Source organism: Labrus mixtus, chromosome 18 (genome assembly GCF_963584025.1).
Source record: "Labrus mixtus chromosome 18, fLabMix1.1, whole genome shotgun sequence".
Classification (NCBI taxonomy): domain Eukaryota; kingdom Metazoa; phylum Chordata; class Actinopteri; order Labriformes; family Labridae; genus Labrus; species Labrus mixtus.
In genome coordinates this window covers 22,672,726-22,687,967 of record NC_083629.1, presented here as the reverse complement: position 1 = coordinate 22,687,967, position 15,242 = coordinate 22,672,726, and the positions used below count along the sequence as shown (strand labels likewise).

The 15,242-nt window shown below is 41.2% G+C and overlaps 2 protein-coding genes across 3 annotated transcripts; one reads left to right on the top strand and one right to left on the bottom strand.

Annotated features, from left to right (window-relative positions):
• Positions 1-18: 18 nt before the first annotated feature.
• LOC132993800 (MAPK/MAK/MRK overlapping kinase-like) lies at positions 19-7,681 on the top strand. Of its 2 annotated transcripts, none has more exons than XM_061063848.1 (12): positions 19-228; positions 1,826-1,940; positions 2,332-2,421; positions 2,509-2,579; positions 2,677-2,755; positions 2,829-2,877; positions 2,975-3,153; positions 3,708-3,809; positions 3,917-4,090; positions 4,188-4,347; positions 4,434-4,631; positions 4,874-7,681. In XM_061063848.1, exons 1-12 carry the CDS (start codon positions 45-47, stop codon positions 4,949-4,951), a joined length of 1,479 nt encoding a protein of 492 aa, XP_060919831.1. In that variant the 5' UTR covers positions 19-44; the 3' UTR covers positions 4,952-7,681. The 2 variants fall into 2 exon arrangements, with proteins under 2 accessions (XP_060919831.1, XP_060919832.1); XM_061063849.1 differs by lacking the exon at positions 19-228 and adding an exon at positions 541-693.
• On the bottom strand, positions 6,881-14,442 carry wdr20a (WD repeat domain 20a). Its single transcript, XM_061063847.1, has 4 exons — positions 14,166-14,442; positions 11,069-11,251; positions 9,274-10,623; positions 6,881-8,006 (listed from the first exon to the last, which is right to left on the bottom strand). Exons 1-4 carry the CDS (start codon positions 14,427-14,429, stop codon positions 7,953-7,955), a joined length of 1,851 nt encoding a protein of 616 aa, XP_060919830.1. The 5' UTR covers positions 14,430-14,442; the 3' UTR covers positions 6,881-7,952.
• Between the last annotated feature and the right edge of the window lie 800 nt (positions 14,443-15,242).

Genomic DNA, 15,242 nt, shown 5'->3' with positions numbered 1-15,242 from the left:
TTAATCCAGCTCATGGTAGGCTTCGGGGGATTAATTGTGCACCAATGATGCACTACTCAAACTGGCTTGTTGGCGTGAAAAACAGGGCAAGCCTCCGAAATGCATGCAAAACACCCCCTAACAGCGACTGGAACAATAGGGGAAATGTTGTGGACGTGAAAAACAACAACCCGGGGACGAATGAAAAGACGTCCGAGCGGAACATCGCGCAACACCTCTGGAGAAAAGGTAAAGACTGGTTAAATTAAAACAGCTGTAAAGTCATATTCGCACTAAATAAATGGGCCTGCAGCCAGATATTCTGCTACATTTGCATTTTTTTTCTAACACAGCACGGTTTAACTCAGCTCTTTGTTTTAATTGGGGGAAAAAATGGTGAAGAAAGAGTGAAACATGCAGCCGGAGTTTTGAGTTTCCTGCTCGGGTCAGAGCGGAGGGCGAAGGCGTGCTCCGTTACCAAGGCGACGGTCAGCTAACAGGGGCAGGCTAAGCGCGACAGAGCTAGCAGCCGCAACACGAAGTTCGCGTCCTTTAAACCACCTCGACCCTCCTCCGATTCACACAGCTCGCTTTGAAATGTATTGTTCAGTAACATACGCGATTGATAATCGACTTGAATGCGGCGGAGGAGGAAGAGGAGTGCAGTGAGAGTTCAGAGTTGACGGCTGAGCTGAGTGATGACAGGACTGAAAGGTGCTCACACACACACACACACACGCGTCGCCCTCCAAAGATTTGTTTAGCTGTTTTAAATGTAAACAATCTAAAAACTGACGTCGATTTGAACTATGTCGAGTTTAAACATGTTTTTATTTAATTTTATTATTTTTGCATTGATAGAATCGTGTTGTTTTTAAGCACAAAAAACTGTTTTTCATACTCTGACTTTTCGCTTCACGGTTGCTAAGCGACAAGTATTAACTGATTAAAGCGGTTACAGTATTTACAATTATTATTTTTTATTTTATTTACTTATTTTGTCAATATTTTTTTGCATTTAGATGCTAATTCTTATTTTTTTAACCAAAACTAAACTGGTTAAAATGGCAATAATTTACAGAGGGTGTCTTTATACTAAATTTATTGAGTTTTTGGACTTTTGATCAAACAAAAAAGACATCTAAAATGTCAACTGGATAAGGGGAATTATATGGAGCCCCTGAAGTCCCCAAAAATATTTTGTACAAGTTAATATCTTTTGGGAACAAGTTATTATGTTGTGCATACAAGTTAATATCTTGTGAGCATAATATAATTGTCTTGTGCACACAAGATTTATTTTCTTACTTTTGGGACTTCAGAGCCTCCGTAGAATTGGGGTGTGGGGGTTGTCTTTATTAGATAGAACAGCTGAAGAGAGACGGGACATTTTGGGAGCAGAGAGTCGGGCGTGACATGCAGCAAAGGGCTGGAGTCGGATTCGAACCCATGGCTGCTGCGATGAGGACTACAGCCACTGTACATGGAGTACGCGACATAACCATGACTAGGCTGTAGGGGTGCCCAAGAGGGGGCATTTTTAAGACTGATTTACAGTCATTTTAAGAATAGACTGGTAGATCAAGTGCTAATAAAAATGATTGACTGCACCCCTTTTAGACATGAATCAGGATATCCTGATACCCTATCCCAATAAAAGTATCAGGGGCATCAATGTCCATTGGGGCTGTCCCAGTTTGGCAGACATGATTTCCCTACAGATTATGCAGACTTGGTTTTTTTTCTGCTGTTGGGTTACTCATTATTCTCAACTGATATTATGATTTAAAAAAACTTGTCCATGATATTGTGCATTTTGTCAAGACTTTTTTTCATTCTCGTACAGGCTACAAAATCATCAAAAAGATTGGCGAGGGAACATTTTCCGAGGTGGTGAAAACTCAGAGCCTGAAAGATGGAAAGTTCTACGCATGTAAAACCATGAAGCAGACTATAAACAGGTGTGTGTTCTGCAACAAACCGGCAATCAGATGTGCATTTTTACCACACGATGTGTACGCAGACCCCTTGAAACTTGAGTCAGAAGCTTGACACCCTGTTTGCTTTAAGTTCCCTATAAGATGTCAGCGTACTCTGCCCTTTGACCTCGTAGTGATGAGGTCACAATAGATGTCACTGCTTGAAATGCGAGTTGTCAGTGCACTGGTTTGAACATGACGGAGCACTTTAAATCTGTGCAACCTCTCATATGGTACAATGTTACCACCATACAAACTGTGACAAAGACATGGACCTGTTGTCAAGCAGATATGAAATCTGACAGCATGATTGACTTTAAAAAATATGTAAACAGCTTTAAAAAAAAAACATCATCTGCTCTCTTTGATCAAGTCTGGAGCAGGCCAACAACCTGAGGGAAGTCCAGGCTATGAAGAGACTGAGCCCGCATACAAATATCATCCAGCTCCATGAACTGATTTTGTGAGTGTTGTCTGTTTTGAAGTTCATTTATTGCCCTCGAGCTGGTTTCACTTGGCATGTCATTACTAACTTCATCCAATATTTCAGTGACAAGGAAACTGGAACAGTGTCTTTGATTTGTGAACTGATGGAGATGAACATCTATGAGTTCATACAAGGTCAGTCATAAAGTAATGTTATGATGAACTACAACTTGAACATAAAGTCTTTCTTTAAAGTGAGTTCAAAGGTGATACCAGTTCTTCATTCTTACAGGAAGAGAAACACCACTGCCTGACCACACAGTAAAGAACTACATGTACCAGCTTTGCAAGTCCCTTGAACATATGCACAGGTATTTATTAACAAGCTTCAGTTCACATAAAGTGATAAAATAATATATAAAACATTTACTGTTTTCTTTTCAGCTGTGGGATCTTTCATCGAGACGTGAAGCCCGAGAACATCCTCATCAAAGTGAGACGCGTCACATCGTCCTCTCCTGTAATATTGGTTTTCTGTTTTTTGAGTCACACACACTTAAAAAAAAAAAGTACTTTTGTGCAACTTGCAGCAAAGCGGTCTGAAGCTGGGCGACTTCGGCTCATGTCGGAGCGTGTACTCCAAGCCCCCGCACACGGAGTACATCTCCACACGCTGGTACAGAGCCCCCGAGTGCCTCCTCACCGACGGATACTACAGCCTCAAGATGGACATGTGGAGCGCTGGATGTGTCTTCTTTGAGATCATGAGGTATACCTCACCATGGGGAAGGACCCAACAGTTGTTTGAGAGTTACAAATGTCATGTACGGTAAATGTTGGAGCTATTTAATTGTGGTTAGAATTAGTTTTTGTATTTAGTTTACTAATATTTGGGTGGTGTTGTTTATTTAATTATTCTACACGTTTTCTTAATTTAGGGTAGATTTGGGGTAATATTAGTTTAGTAAATTTAGTTTTGCATTAGTATTTTTGTTAGGTATTTGGGTAACACTGTGGGCACCAGAGGTTATTTAGGTAAGAGGCAGGTAGAGGACCAGCATGCACCTGGGTGGGCCTGTGTTTTTTTTTTTAACAGCGCAAGAGAGGCAGCAGGAGACACAATTTTCTTTGTTCTATTGTTTGCTTTCTTTAAATAAACCACCAAAATAACGCAGATCTCTTGCATGGACATTGGACTTCTTTTGCCTGCGTACATCAGTGGTCATTTGATTATGTTTGATATTAGTTTATTTAGATTTTTTTTTGTTTTTGGACAAATAGCCGCTACAGTAAATGTGTATGTTGTGTACCCGTGTGTTCCAGTTTGAATCCTCTCTTCCCTGGGACCAACGAGCTGGACCAGGTCGCCAAGATCCACGATGTGTTGGGGACTCCAGATCACGGCATCCTCAAAAAATTCAAGCAGTAGGTGTCGCTTCTTTTATTAGTTGTGTTTTTATTGTTTGAATAAAAAACCTGTACACATATAAATAAATAAAAAAGACTTATCATGGCGTCTTAATGTTTGGCAGGTCCAGAGCGATAAACTTCAACTTCCCCCCTAAAAAAGGCAGTGGCATCTCCCGGTTAGTCCCTAATTGCCCGGCTCCAGCTCTGTCTCTGCTCTATCAGATGCTCGCCTACGACCCGGATGAACGCATCACTGCAGAAACCGCCCTGCGACACACATACTTTAGAGAAATCAGGTGAGCAGTGCAAATAGGTCTTGTTGAAAAAGATGAAGTCTGTCTCCTGTCTTTTGAATTTTTAAAGTCTTGCTTGCTCGGTCTCCCCCATCCTCAGGCTGGCAGAGAAGAAATCAGGACCTCTTCACAGACTGTCAGACACTATTGATGGAGTAGATGGTAGTGGGACACACAACTCCTTAGACCACATCTGGCGCCCGGCCAGATGTGGAAAACAACTGAGGGGAAGACACACGAGGCAAACACCTTTAATGAGCGTGAGTCGAGAAATGTCCAAAAGTCTTCAGGTCCACAGTAAATGTGAATCCAGGCCCCCACATCTAACCAGCTCTTTCTTTTACAGCACAACATGAAGCATGTAGCAGAGACCCTCATCAGAAGGAACATCCCCCATTATCCTGCAGAGCTGCCCAAGCTCAACATGGTAGTTTCAGGACCGCAGATCTCCTTCCCTGCCTCCACGATGCCTGTGTTCCCGGTCAGCCACCGGGGCACGCTGCCAACCATCCCGTCAAAAAAGTGCCAGTCGAGGTTGGCCAAGGTAACCGCAGGAGAGCTACACTGACGTCCGCCTTTCTATTGCTCTGAATCATTCAGTCATTTAGGCCTCCTGGGAGTCACATTAACCAGGAGCACTGAGCAGATCTCACCGTTTCTTTTACTCTCCATGTTCTATTTAGGAAAACAAGAGAAACATGATATTCATAGAATCTAACATGTGCTTCAGTCGTGTTTTTCTTAAGGGCTTCTTTGGCATTCAGGCTGCATTTCCTCTCCCCACAGCCCCGGGATGAGTCACACCGCGCAGCTTTCAAGACCTACTGCATGCCACCGCTGGATAGGAAACATGGAGGCTACTGAGAGCCAAAGACAGGGTTTGGTTCAGATTCACCTCTCGGAAACAGGATGGACCAGATAAACAGATTGTTGGGAGGACAATGTCTGGACAGGCCTGATGTCAGAATCTGTAAAGCAACACAAACATACAAAGGAAGACCGCCAAGCCTGTCAAGAGAAACTGATGAACCGTCACTGTCATGATCTGTAAAACCAACAATAATAGAGTCTGTCGTATTACGTTGGATTGAGTGTGTTATTTCCTCATGACCTCAGTTTTACTTGAGCCAGTCCGGTGGAACATGTTTACATCGGTTTAGAAATATACTTCAGTCTGAGCATACGATACAAGATAAGCAATATGTGTTTTTTTTTTGTGAACAGCTGTTTACCAGAGCTGGAAAAAAAAATGGTATAAATGATTTGGTTGAATCGTTCATACTCTTGGGGGGGGGGAACAGAAAGCATTGTAAAAGCAGTCAGACCTCATGGACTTGTTCTGGTTGTATTGTGTCATGCTCTTGGGATCTCTTTAGGAACCGGTCTTGACTTATACGTTCCTCTCCCTTCACTGTGATGCACTGTAAAGGTCACAAGTTCATTGATGTTTAAGTTGGAGGAATGAGAACACAAGTATGTTATTGTAGTCGACATGTGAGGTACATTTTGACACAATTCATATGAACAAAAAAAAACCCCAGTAGGAGTATTTAGGAATAACAGAAAAAAAAAATAAGCATTGACACCTTGAGGGGCTAAGTCAAAGTCCAGAGACCTGGATCCATACTACTCTTTGTGAGACTGCAACAATGATTTCTGAGTCCCGCCATGCAGGCAGAATCTCAGTCTGAAATGATGAAAAATACACAGTGCAGTTTAAACTGTGAAGATCTTTGATTCAAAGTCACAGAGCATTAAAGAGGAAACATCTTAAAGCAGGTTGAACTTCTTTGAACAGGCCCAGAGTCTCTCTTCAGAGGATGTAAATGAACTCCTGAAGACGGATCTGCTTTAGTCTTCCAAAAGGTGAACAGCAAAAAAAAAAAAAAGTGCTACTAAAGGAAATATTTTCAAGGCCTTTGGTCCAACTCTAATCAACATGAAAGGCCCAAAATAATTCCCCTTTTAAATAAACTTTGTAAATGTAAACATCTGCTTCTTAACAGTCAGAAAATGCAGATTTAATCTGAGAATTGTTTTAATGTTTGTTTAAGATGTAGTGTGATCCATCCCCTCTCCTTACTACCTGAAACTGTGGCTTTAAAGAAAGCATAGTGTCCTGCAGAGCTGAACGCTCTTTAGATTTACCCGCTGAGCCGTGTGTGAAGGTTACACAAAATACCCCTGAATAAATGTGACGCATCAATCGAATGATGTCGTCACTGAACCTGCACATTACTTCAGATTGTTACATAATGCCGATGTCAGGACTGAAAAATGTTGAAGCTAATTTATAAAAATGTTTGATCTTTAAAAAAAATAATAATAAAGTGGGAATTCTTTAATTTAATGCAAATAAAAAAATACTAACTTCCTTTCCCAACAAGACGAGGTCACTGGACCCTTCAACAATGATTGTTTATCAAACAGAAATAAAGCTCATGATTCATGCAGCTGTGTCAAAAGACAGACTCTTGTGTCCTCGTGAAATCCTTCTGGTGTGTTTTCTTATTAAATTCCTTAAAAGGAAGAAAACTGCAGGATAAAAAGTTCCATGGACTACGAATACATTTAGCTGTAAATGACCTTATAGCTAACTCTGGTACCGTTAATAGGCTGTACACTGTCCCTGTCAAAATAAACAAACAAATAAATAAATAAATGTTTCATCCCTTTTTTTCCCATAACTGAGACATAATGAGATCTTGTTTCAATGTTAAGATTTGGATGTTGCAGCTCTGTGATGTTCATGCAGTACAGAGAGGTGAACACAAAAAGAAGAGGAGAAAACAGTGTATTCAAGATTATTTTAATATTATTAATATGTATACTTTAGGCTTTAGAAATATAACTATTAATGACAAACCTTCCACTGGAGTAATGGTAGTTTGCTTAGGCCCCCAACAAATCAATTAATTACAATATACACATTATGGTACAGAGCAGATCTGAATCTGAAATAATATTAAAATAAATGCTCAATAGATAAAGGTTTTAATAGTTGTTGTTTTTTTGTTTTTTTTTTATCTTTTTCTTCACCTACTGTATTAGCCATCTGTGAGTTCTGAGCACACCCAACAATGTAAAGCCATTTCCTCTAATAAAACTAATTTAAGTGCAAAATTTCTTCTTTCTTTAAAAAGACTATGATTGCAGCATCCAGCTTTATAGAATCAGATTTCAAGACTGAGGATGTTAAAGCCGAGTGCAACAAGGCAGTCCTCAACCCTCTTCTTTTTTTTTTTTTGTTCCGCTAGAGAGGTTTTTAAAAAACAAACAACAAAATAACAAAATCAGTGCAAAGTCGTTGAGATGGGGAGATTCTAAGAAGAAAAGACAGCTGGGTTAATGTGGATGGATGCAACAATTTTCAGATGCCAACGCGCTTGATTACTAAACGGATAGTTCATCTAAAATTCAAATTTGAGTCACCAACCATTGGCGAGTAACCGCGCTACCACAAAGATTATGAACATTAAATGAACTATCCCTTTAATCTCAAGCCACAATTGTACGGTTTGCATCTAACAAAGCCAAGCTTTATTTCCAGAGGGGTCACAGTCTGATGAGCGTCGACATGAAAGAAAGATTTTTTTTAAAATCTAAAATGTGTTTTAAAAAAAAAAAAACTCCAGAGAACATAGTAGCACATTATTCCACAATTGCACGCCTTTTCTTGCTTCATTCCTCCTCTAGGTCAAGTGAGTGATATAAAACGAAAAAACACAAAAGCCATTAACAAAAAAATCAGGGAGGGAGGGAGGGAGGGGTGTAAAAGAAAAAAGGAAAACTTGCAATGCTTGCAGGGTGAAGAGCAGCATCAGACTCTGGGTTGCAGGGTTCTTTAGCAGCAGAAATATTGTGGCTATACTACTGTTCCACTGGGAGAGCTGGCTTGGTTTTGGGATGACAATAAACCCTGGAAAAAGGAAAACAAGGAGATTTGCATTGGGAAAGTACACAAACTGAAGCAAAAAATAAATAAAAAAAATCAAGCAACAAATAGCTCATTAATAATTCTCCTCTAGCCTCTTCTTCTCCCCCTCACTTCATTAAAAGCCGGCACGGCAGCAAAGTGGACGACATGCAACAGTGAAACACTAATGGAGTCTTTTTAAGAGTTTCGCTGGATCAAGGCACTTGTAATTTACATGGCCACACACATTTTTTCAAAAAACCCTTTTTAAAAATAATGTATTCTTTCTATTAAAAGGCCCTTTTCATGGTTTCATCGCGTCATTGTAGCTCTTTACTCGGTCAATTCCTTACATAGGAAATGAGGTTTATTCAGAAATCTTTCAATTTAATGCACCTTTTAGAAGAACGTCAACATCTGCACCTCAAAGGTTATATTAAGATGCTTGTATTATTCAGATTTGATACTTTTATTGTACAAATCGCCCTTTTTTTTTTTTTTTTTTTTTTTAAACCCTCATCCAGAAAACACGAGTGTGCTCCACAGTACAGGGCTTTGATTGTGTTCACTTAGGATACAACGGAGGAAATCTTTGGGCTTGTTTTGCCCGTTAAGTAGTTCAAGTCTGACTCTGGTTGGAGACCCTCAAACTGAGAGCCGGACTATCATGTGCCTCGTTCTGGCAAAATCTCTACAAACACAGACAAAAGGGAAATGGACAAGGATGGATTCACATTTTTTTTTTTTAAATGTAAGCATGTGAGACACTGCAGACAAAGAGCAGCTTTGCATAAGAGCTGAAATATGAGTGTATGCAGATGACTTCTTGGCTAGGCTGCTATGCATTGTGGGATGATAATGATGAACCAACCAATGAACACACTCCATATGGATTAACGTCTTCTTTCCCCTCTCAGGTCTACACAAGGAAATCCTCCTTATCAAAAATTATTTTATAACCAGGCTGTCATGTTTTCATAGCGTTGGTTATTTTTAAAACTTAAGCATTAAAAAAGGTATTTCATTTAAAAGCAGGTGTACATAAAACAAAGTCTGATATGTTTCTTTCCTGCAGAGAGTGAACACCTGACTACAAAGGCTAAAAATGCTTTTCCAAATATCCAGAGTTTCTTTAATGCTTTCAGAATATATCTTTGTATTTAGTCACAACGCACCAGCTGATTTTTAGTACAGCTAAAGAATCGACAGATGTCATGTTATCACTTTCACTCTCCCCCCCCCCCCATTTCCTACATTAAAAAGAACTTACCACTTTGCCTGGCCTCGCCCATGTGCAAATAAATCCCTCCTGACAAGCAGTCACTAAACAGTCCTCTAAAAATATGAGTACAGTCAGTCTCTCGTGTGCTATCTTTTTACAGATGAGGGGCTCGAGGAGGGGCACATCCTCCATGCGTGGGCACAGCAGAGTGCCAAGAGTCTTGGCAGGGTCCGATTTGGTTTTTGTCAGCAGGTTGAGCTTGTCGCTGCTCTTGCTGCTGATGTGCCCCATGCTGTGGTTGCGTTTGTGGTCCTTCTCGTGGTGGCGCTCTTTCCGATCGTGAAGCGACAGTGTAGCAAACTTACTGACGCCCGTAGCGATGGCGCTGTCCATGATACCACTGCTGATGCCGCCGCCGCCGCCACTGCCGGCCTTGTTGGTATTGTTTGCTGTTGCCGTGGTGGTGGCGGCTGAATGGGGTAGGCTGTTGGAGCGTGGCAACGTTGTCGAGACGGAGTTTACGCCAGGAGTATTAGCACCGCTGTTGTTTCCATTAGTAGTGTTACTAGAAGTGTTAGTGATTATTGTAGCACCCGCTGGGGGGCTTGTAGCATTCATCACATTAGTATGTGTTCGTGTCCGTGAGAGCGGAAGATGAGGGAAAAGGATGTCCTCGGTGAGGTCCCATAGGCACAGCTGAGTGTCCTGACCCACTGAGCCAAAGCGGTACGTGACGCTAACAGGCCGGCTGTCGGTGGAGTTGCGCTTGGAGAGTCGAGACTGCGTGCTGTTGGCCCGGTCTCGCCCAAAGTGGATCATCTGATCCTGGAAGTCCTCATCGCTGCCGCTGAACTCCATCGGGTCGCTCTCCTCTACGCTGGTGGTGTAATGGTCGAACGCCACCACGCTCACCCACGACTTGTGCCCGTGACCTCGGGCGATGACTCTGCAGTCCAAGAACGACCACACAGTCACTAGATCGTCCTCTCCGCCCGCAACTATGTACTTTCCATCCGGGCTCCAGCAAACGCACAACAAGCCACCGAAGTAGCTCTTCATGGTGCCGTGAAGCTCGACCGCGTCAAAGTTGAAAACCCGTAGGAATCCATCTTGGCTAACACAGGCTAGGAACTTCCCGTCTGGAGAGAAGGCAAACTCGTTCAGGGCACCCTCCCCCACTGTCCATTTCAGGAGAGGGTTCCTAGTGGATTTACTCTTACAAGTATGAACCGAGTAGTTCTCTCCCTGTTTAAGCAGTTGGTAGTGAGGTGCTGTGGTGCCACAGGTGTGCTCCACGTTGTACAGGTACATATTCCCACTTGCATGAGAGACAAGAAACAGGCTTTCAGAGCCTGGTACCCATTTCACACACGTCACTCTGGACTTGTCTATTAGTCTCTGGTAAAAGGGAGGGTTGTTGAGGTTTAACAGGCAGGCCGAGGTCAGGAGAGAAGACAAGCAGATGGACAAGGAGAGAGGGAAAGAAAGTATGTCAGTACAGTTTCATCAATAATATATATTCACAAAGATGAAGTCTTATCATTTTACACACAGCACTTAACACTTTGAGAGGTGGGAAAAATAAAAAGTAGCATACAGTACAAGAGCAGCTGGAAGACACATCATACACATTTGTTTATTTAGATGCTGAAAGTTCACAAGACAATGGAAGAGTTTTCTTCAAGGACACAAAATGATTGTATAGTTTAGGAGAATTTCTAAAACAGCGAAGCAAATCCTTTTAAAAAAGTGTAACTTCTTTAAATCTTGATCCACACTTTCATGGTTTTAATTTGGTGAAACGTTTCAAGAGAATAGAAGAAGAATAAATAAAAAGTCCTACCTCCTCATTGAAGAGCTTGCTGGTCTCCTTCTTGATGGGGTCGATGAGCTGTACCTGGCCCGCTGAAAACCCCACTAGCAAGGAGACACTCTCTGCCGTGGCTGTGAGGTGATTGAAGTCGTGACAGGTGGGCTGCGTTCCCTTGTAGATGCGCTTGTCTATGGGCTTGCTGAGGTCGGCAGCCTGAAGGGAGAAACCAAGAACCAAATGAAGTGAGCACGGTTACTTTGCAGAAACACATTCTGTATGTTACTTTTCCTAAGAAGAGAAACTCAACTAAAACTCACTGATACTGATTTCAGATGAGCTGAGTTTTTTTCTATTGAGTGTTTTGTAACCCCTTGTAAACAAGAAGTGACATCTGAACTCAACACAGCATTTTTGAGCTTAGGAAACAAAAAAAATTGCTGGCATTCCCCAAATAAAATGTGGAAGAACTCGAGAACAAAGGTACGCCTTTCCCCTGAAGATGGATACATGCTAGTCATTTTGTTGTATGATGTAGAAATTGTTTATGGTGTCAAGGAAACATTATTTTACTGCTGACACCTGGGACATATACTGCAGATAACCAGCGTAACAACACATCCATGTGTTAATAATTTACAGTTTAAACCACATGCAGAATGGAAAACTCTCCGAGTACAAGATGATGACTCAAGTTATTCCTTAGATACTTTTAAATATGGTGAAGACTGCATTTGAATACGTAAGCCATAGGTAGATGAAGGAAAATAAACAGGTTCTTCAGGAGCTGCACCGTTGTAGTTAAGACTTGTTGTCAGACTAGCTACATCAGTATCTTCTTTTAAAAACACATTTTTATCGTAAGGCCTTCTTATAATCCTTGTTTCATCCAGGATGTTTTACTCTTAACTTTAGCCAATCTTTGTCTCGGTTGTTTTTCTCTGTTAATTGGATGATTGCTGCACTGTTTTATTTTTCATGCTTTTAATAGGATTTTATTTTTGTGTATTTGACTGTTGGGATTTTTTCTTTTTTCTGTAAATTACTTTTTGACGTTGGTTTTGATAAGTGCTTTATAAATAAACTTTATTATTATTATTATGTTCTTTAACAGTGTTTGCTCCATACATAGATGTCTAATGTCACTTTCATAATTTCCCACAGAGAAAGCGAGACGGCTTTGGTTTGAATAGATCTCAAATATTTGTATTCATTTGATCTGCAAAATCCCTCTGCACCTTTAAGAAAAAGCTAAAGACCCACCTCTTTCATGAACACTTATGCACTAAATAATATTGACGATGACGATATTTAGGACGGTTTGATGCTCATAAAGAACTCTCAAGAACAGCTGTCGATGTTGTTGTTAATGATAGATTCTACAATTCTACAATTCACTTATCAGACTCTTTTCTCCAAAGCGACGTACATCAGAGAGTAAGAACAACACAAGCAAGGATCTAGAAAAAAGGGAACAATGTCAGTAAGAGCAAACGATCAGCTTTGAGTCTGATTGGACACACAGGTGCTGACAGGAAGTGACCAGAGGCAAAGCACAACATTGAGGGCAGTTCTTGAGAGCTCTAATCAGTATAGAAACCATCTTATAAGTCGTCGTTATCAAACAAAAACCATCGTCATTACCATCATCATCATCAATAATATGGAGACCATCATCATTAAGTTAGTAGGTATTCATGAAAGAGAAGATTTAGGACCCTGTTGTGAAGGTCGGATCAGACGCCTTTCATTGGCAGAGCGTAGTGGGCAGGAGGGAGTGTAGACCTGGATGAGAGAGTTAAAGTAATGAGGAGCCGTTTTTGTCGCTGTTTTGTAAGCGAGCAGCAGAGTTTTAAATTTGGTGCGAGCAGTAACTGGGAGCCAGTGTAAGGAGATGAACCGCGGAGTGCTCTTTTAGGAAGGTTGAAGACCAGTCGTGCTGCTGCATTTTGTATCATCTGCAGAGGTTTGATAGTGCATGTAGGAAGACCTGCCAGTAGAGTTGCAATAGTCGATGCATATATGAACTTTAAATATTAAAGAAACTAAAAGTGCACTCCCTGTCTGCACCTGTGTGTTGAAGTCAAAGCTGTTTGTTTTGCACTTCCTGACATTGTTGACAATTGACAAAAAGGAGAGATCATATCACCCCAGTTCTTGCCTCCTTACACTGGCTGCCAGGCAAGCTCAGGATGGATTTTAAAATACTTTTGACTGTGTTTAAAGGCATTAAACGGACTTGGTCCCCATATAAACCGGTGAGAGACCTTAGGTCATCTGCACAAAACTTTCTGTCACTGCCTAAATCGAGGACAAGGTGCAATGAGGATCGAGCTTTTTCTATTGCAGGACCAAAACTATGGAACTCTTTGCCTCCAGACATCCGTCTCTCACACTATTGGTGTTTTTAAAACTCGCCTTAACACATATTTTTACTCAATTGCTTTTAATGTTCAGTAACCTGTTTGTTTTTGGATTGTTGTTATTCTTGTCTGTTACTTTTTAATGCTTTGTTTTTGCAATGTTCAGCACTTTGGATCAATCAAAGGTGTGTTTAAAGTGCTATATAAATAAAGTTGATTTGATTGTTCCCTCCTCTACAGATCCTTTTTGCTCGTGTTGTTCTTACTCTCTCTGATAAAAAATCCTCTGCTAAATGATTTGTAGAACACCCCAAGCAGTTAACAGTGGAGTGTGATTGAGTAAACAGATCAGAAAACGCAGTAAGCTTACACAGTGTTGGTTGTCAACACTGAGCTTTGTAAACAGCTGTCAGTCAAAGAGCATCGACAGGTGTTTACGGGAGGAGCTGTCACTGTCATCACAAACTACACAACCACCTAAAAACAAACATGAAACAGTCAACTTCATCCAGGTGGTCACTTTCAAACCCCGACAATGCAGATAAACTGACCCACAGCGACGGGACTAGTTGTTGGTATTTTCGCCGCTGGCCTCAAGAGTGGCTACTGGTTAGCATCTCGTTAGCTTCAAAGCTAAAGCTAATTTGAAAGTCAAAGCACTTCGCGCGGAGTAACAAAAACACAGCGAACACAAAAGCCTAAAAGTTCAGCAATAAATGTTTCCTCTGCGACGGTAACAGGTGACGTTAGTCGCTTCAGCAGGCTACCTTTCTGACGCCTTTGTAGATGTAGAAGTACAGCTCACGGCCCACATTGAAACAGATCCTGTCGCCGTTGCCCGACTGGTCGTTGACGTTGACGAAGGAGACCTTGACGGGGTTCGAGCCCTGCGAGTTGAAAGGCACCCGGTTGGGACGGCTGTACTCGGAGTGAGTGAGGAGTTTGTAGACGCCTTCCCGAGTTGTGAACTGAGTTTTAATTTCGTTCATCTCCTTCCCTCCTCCCTCCGCCGCCATCTTTGAAATTAACATTCATCCCCTTTCCCCCCCCCCCCTCCCCAGGCCGGATCTTATGCCGCCTTCAAGTGCTCCGCGGAAAACATCGTACGTCCCAGTTGTACAGCGGTAATGACGACATGTCAACAATAAACTATGTTATTTTACCTGACATGCTTTATAGTTTTACGTTTGCTCTCTTGATACAGCTGATAAATGTAAAATAAAATGTGAAACTAATAAAAAATAAATGATAGAAACTATGAACAAAATAAGTAAATATATATATTTTTTTGTCCTACAGTTGTTCTTCAAGTTCAAGTTAGTTGAAGTTATCTTTATTAGTCAAATGCACAACATAACAGGCAAAGCAGTCATAGCTGGCAATGACATTTTTGTGTTCAAAACTCTCCTTAACAATGCAAAAATAAAAAAAATAAAAAATAGTAATAATGGTAAAAATAGTAATAAAACTAGAATATATGTACAGTATATATATATGTAAATATGTATGTATAGAATATATATATATATAACAATAAAGTAAAGTGTCTCAGACAGTGTCTGTGTAGTGCAGTGTTGACATGATTTCCAAGTATTCCGGATTTTTGGTTGACAAGAAACGTCACGCAAACATCACCGGAAACTTAGGTATCTAAATTTAAATTTCCCACTCGTAATTACGACTTTGGAGCTTTGGAGGGCCGTTTACGTAAAGCTAACTCGCAAAAGCGGTAAATACGATACTACCGAGGAGCACTTGAAGGCAGCATTACGCACAGAGGGGAGCGGGCATTCCGACTCTCCCGTTCCCCCCGTCGGTTCACCGGGGAACTGATGAAGAGGCGG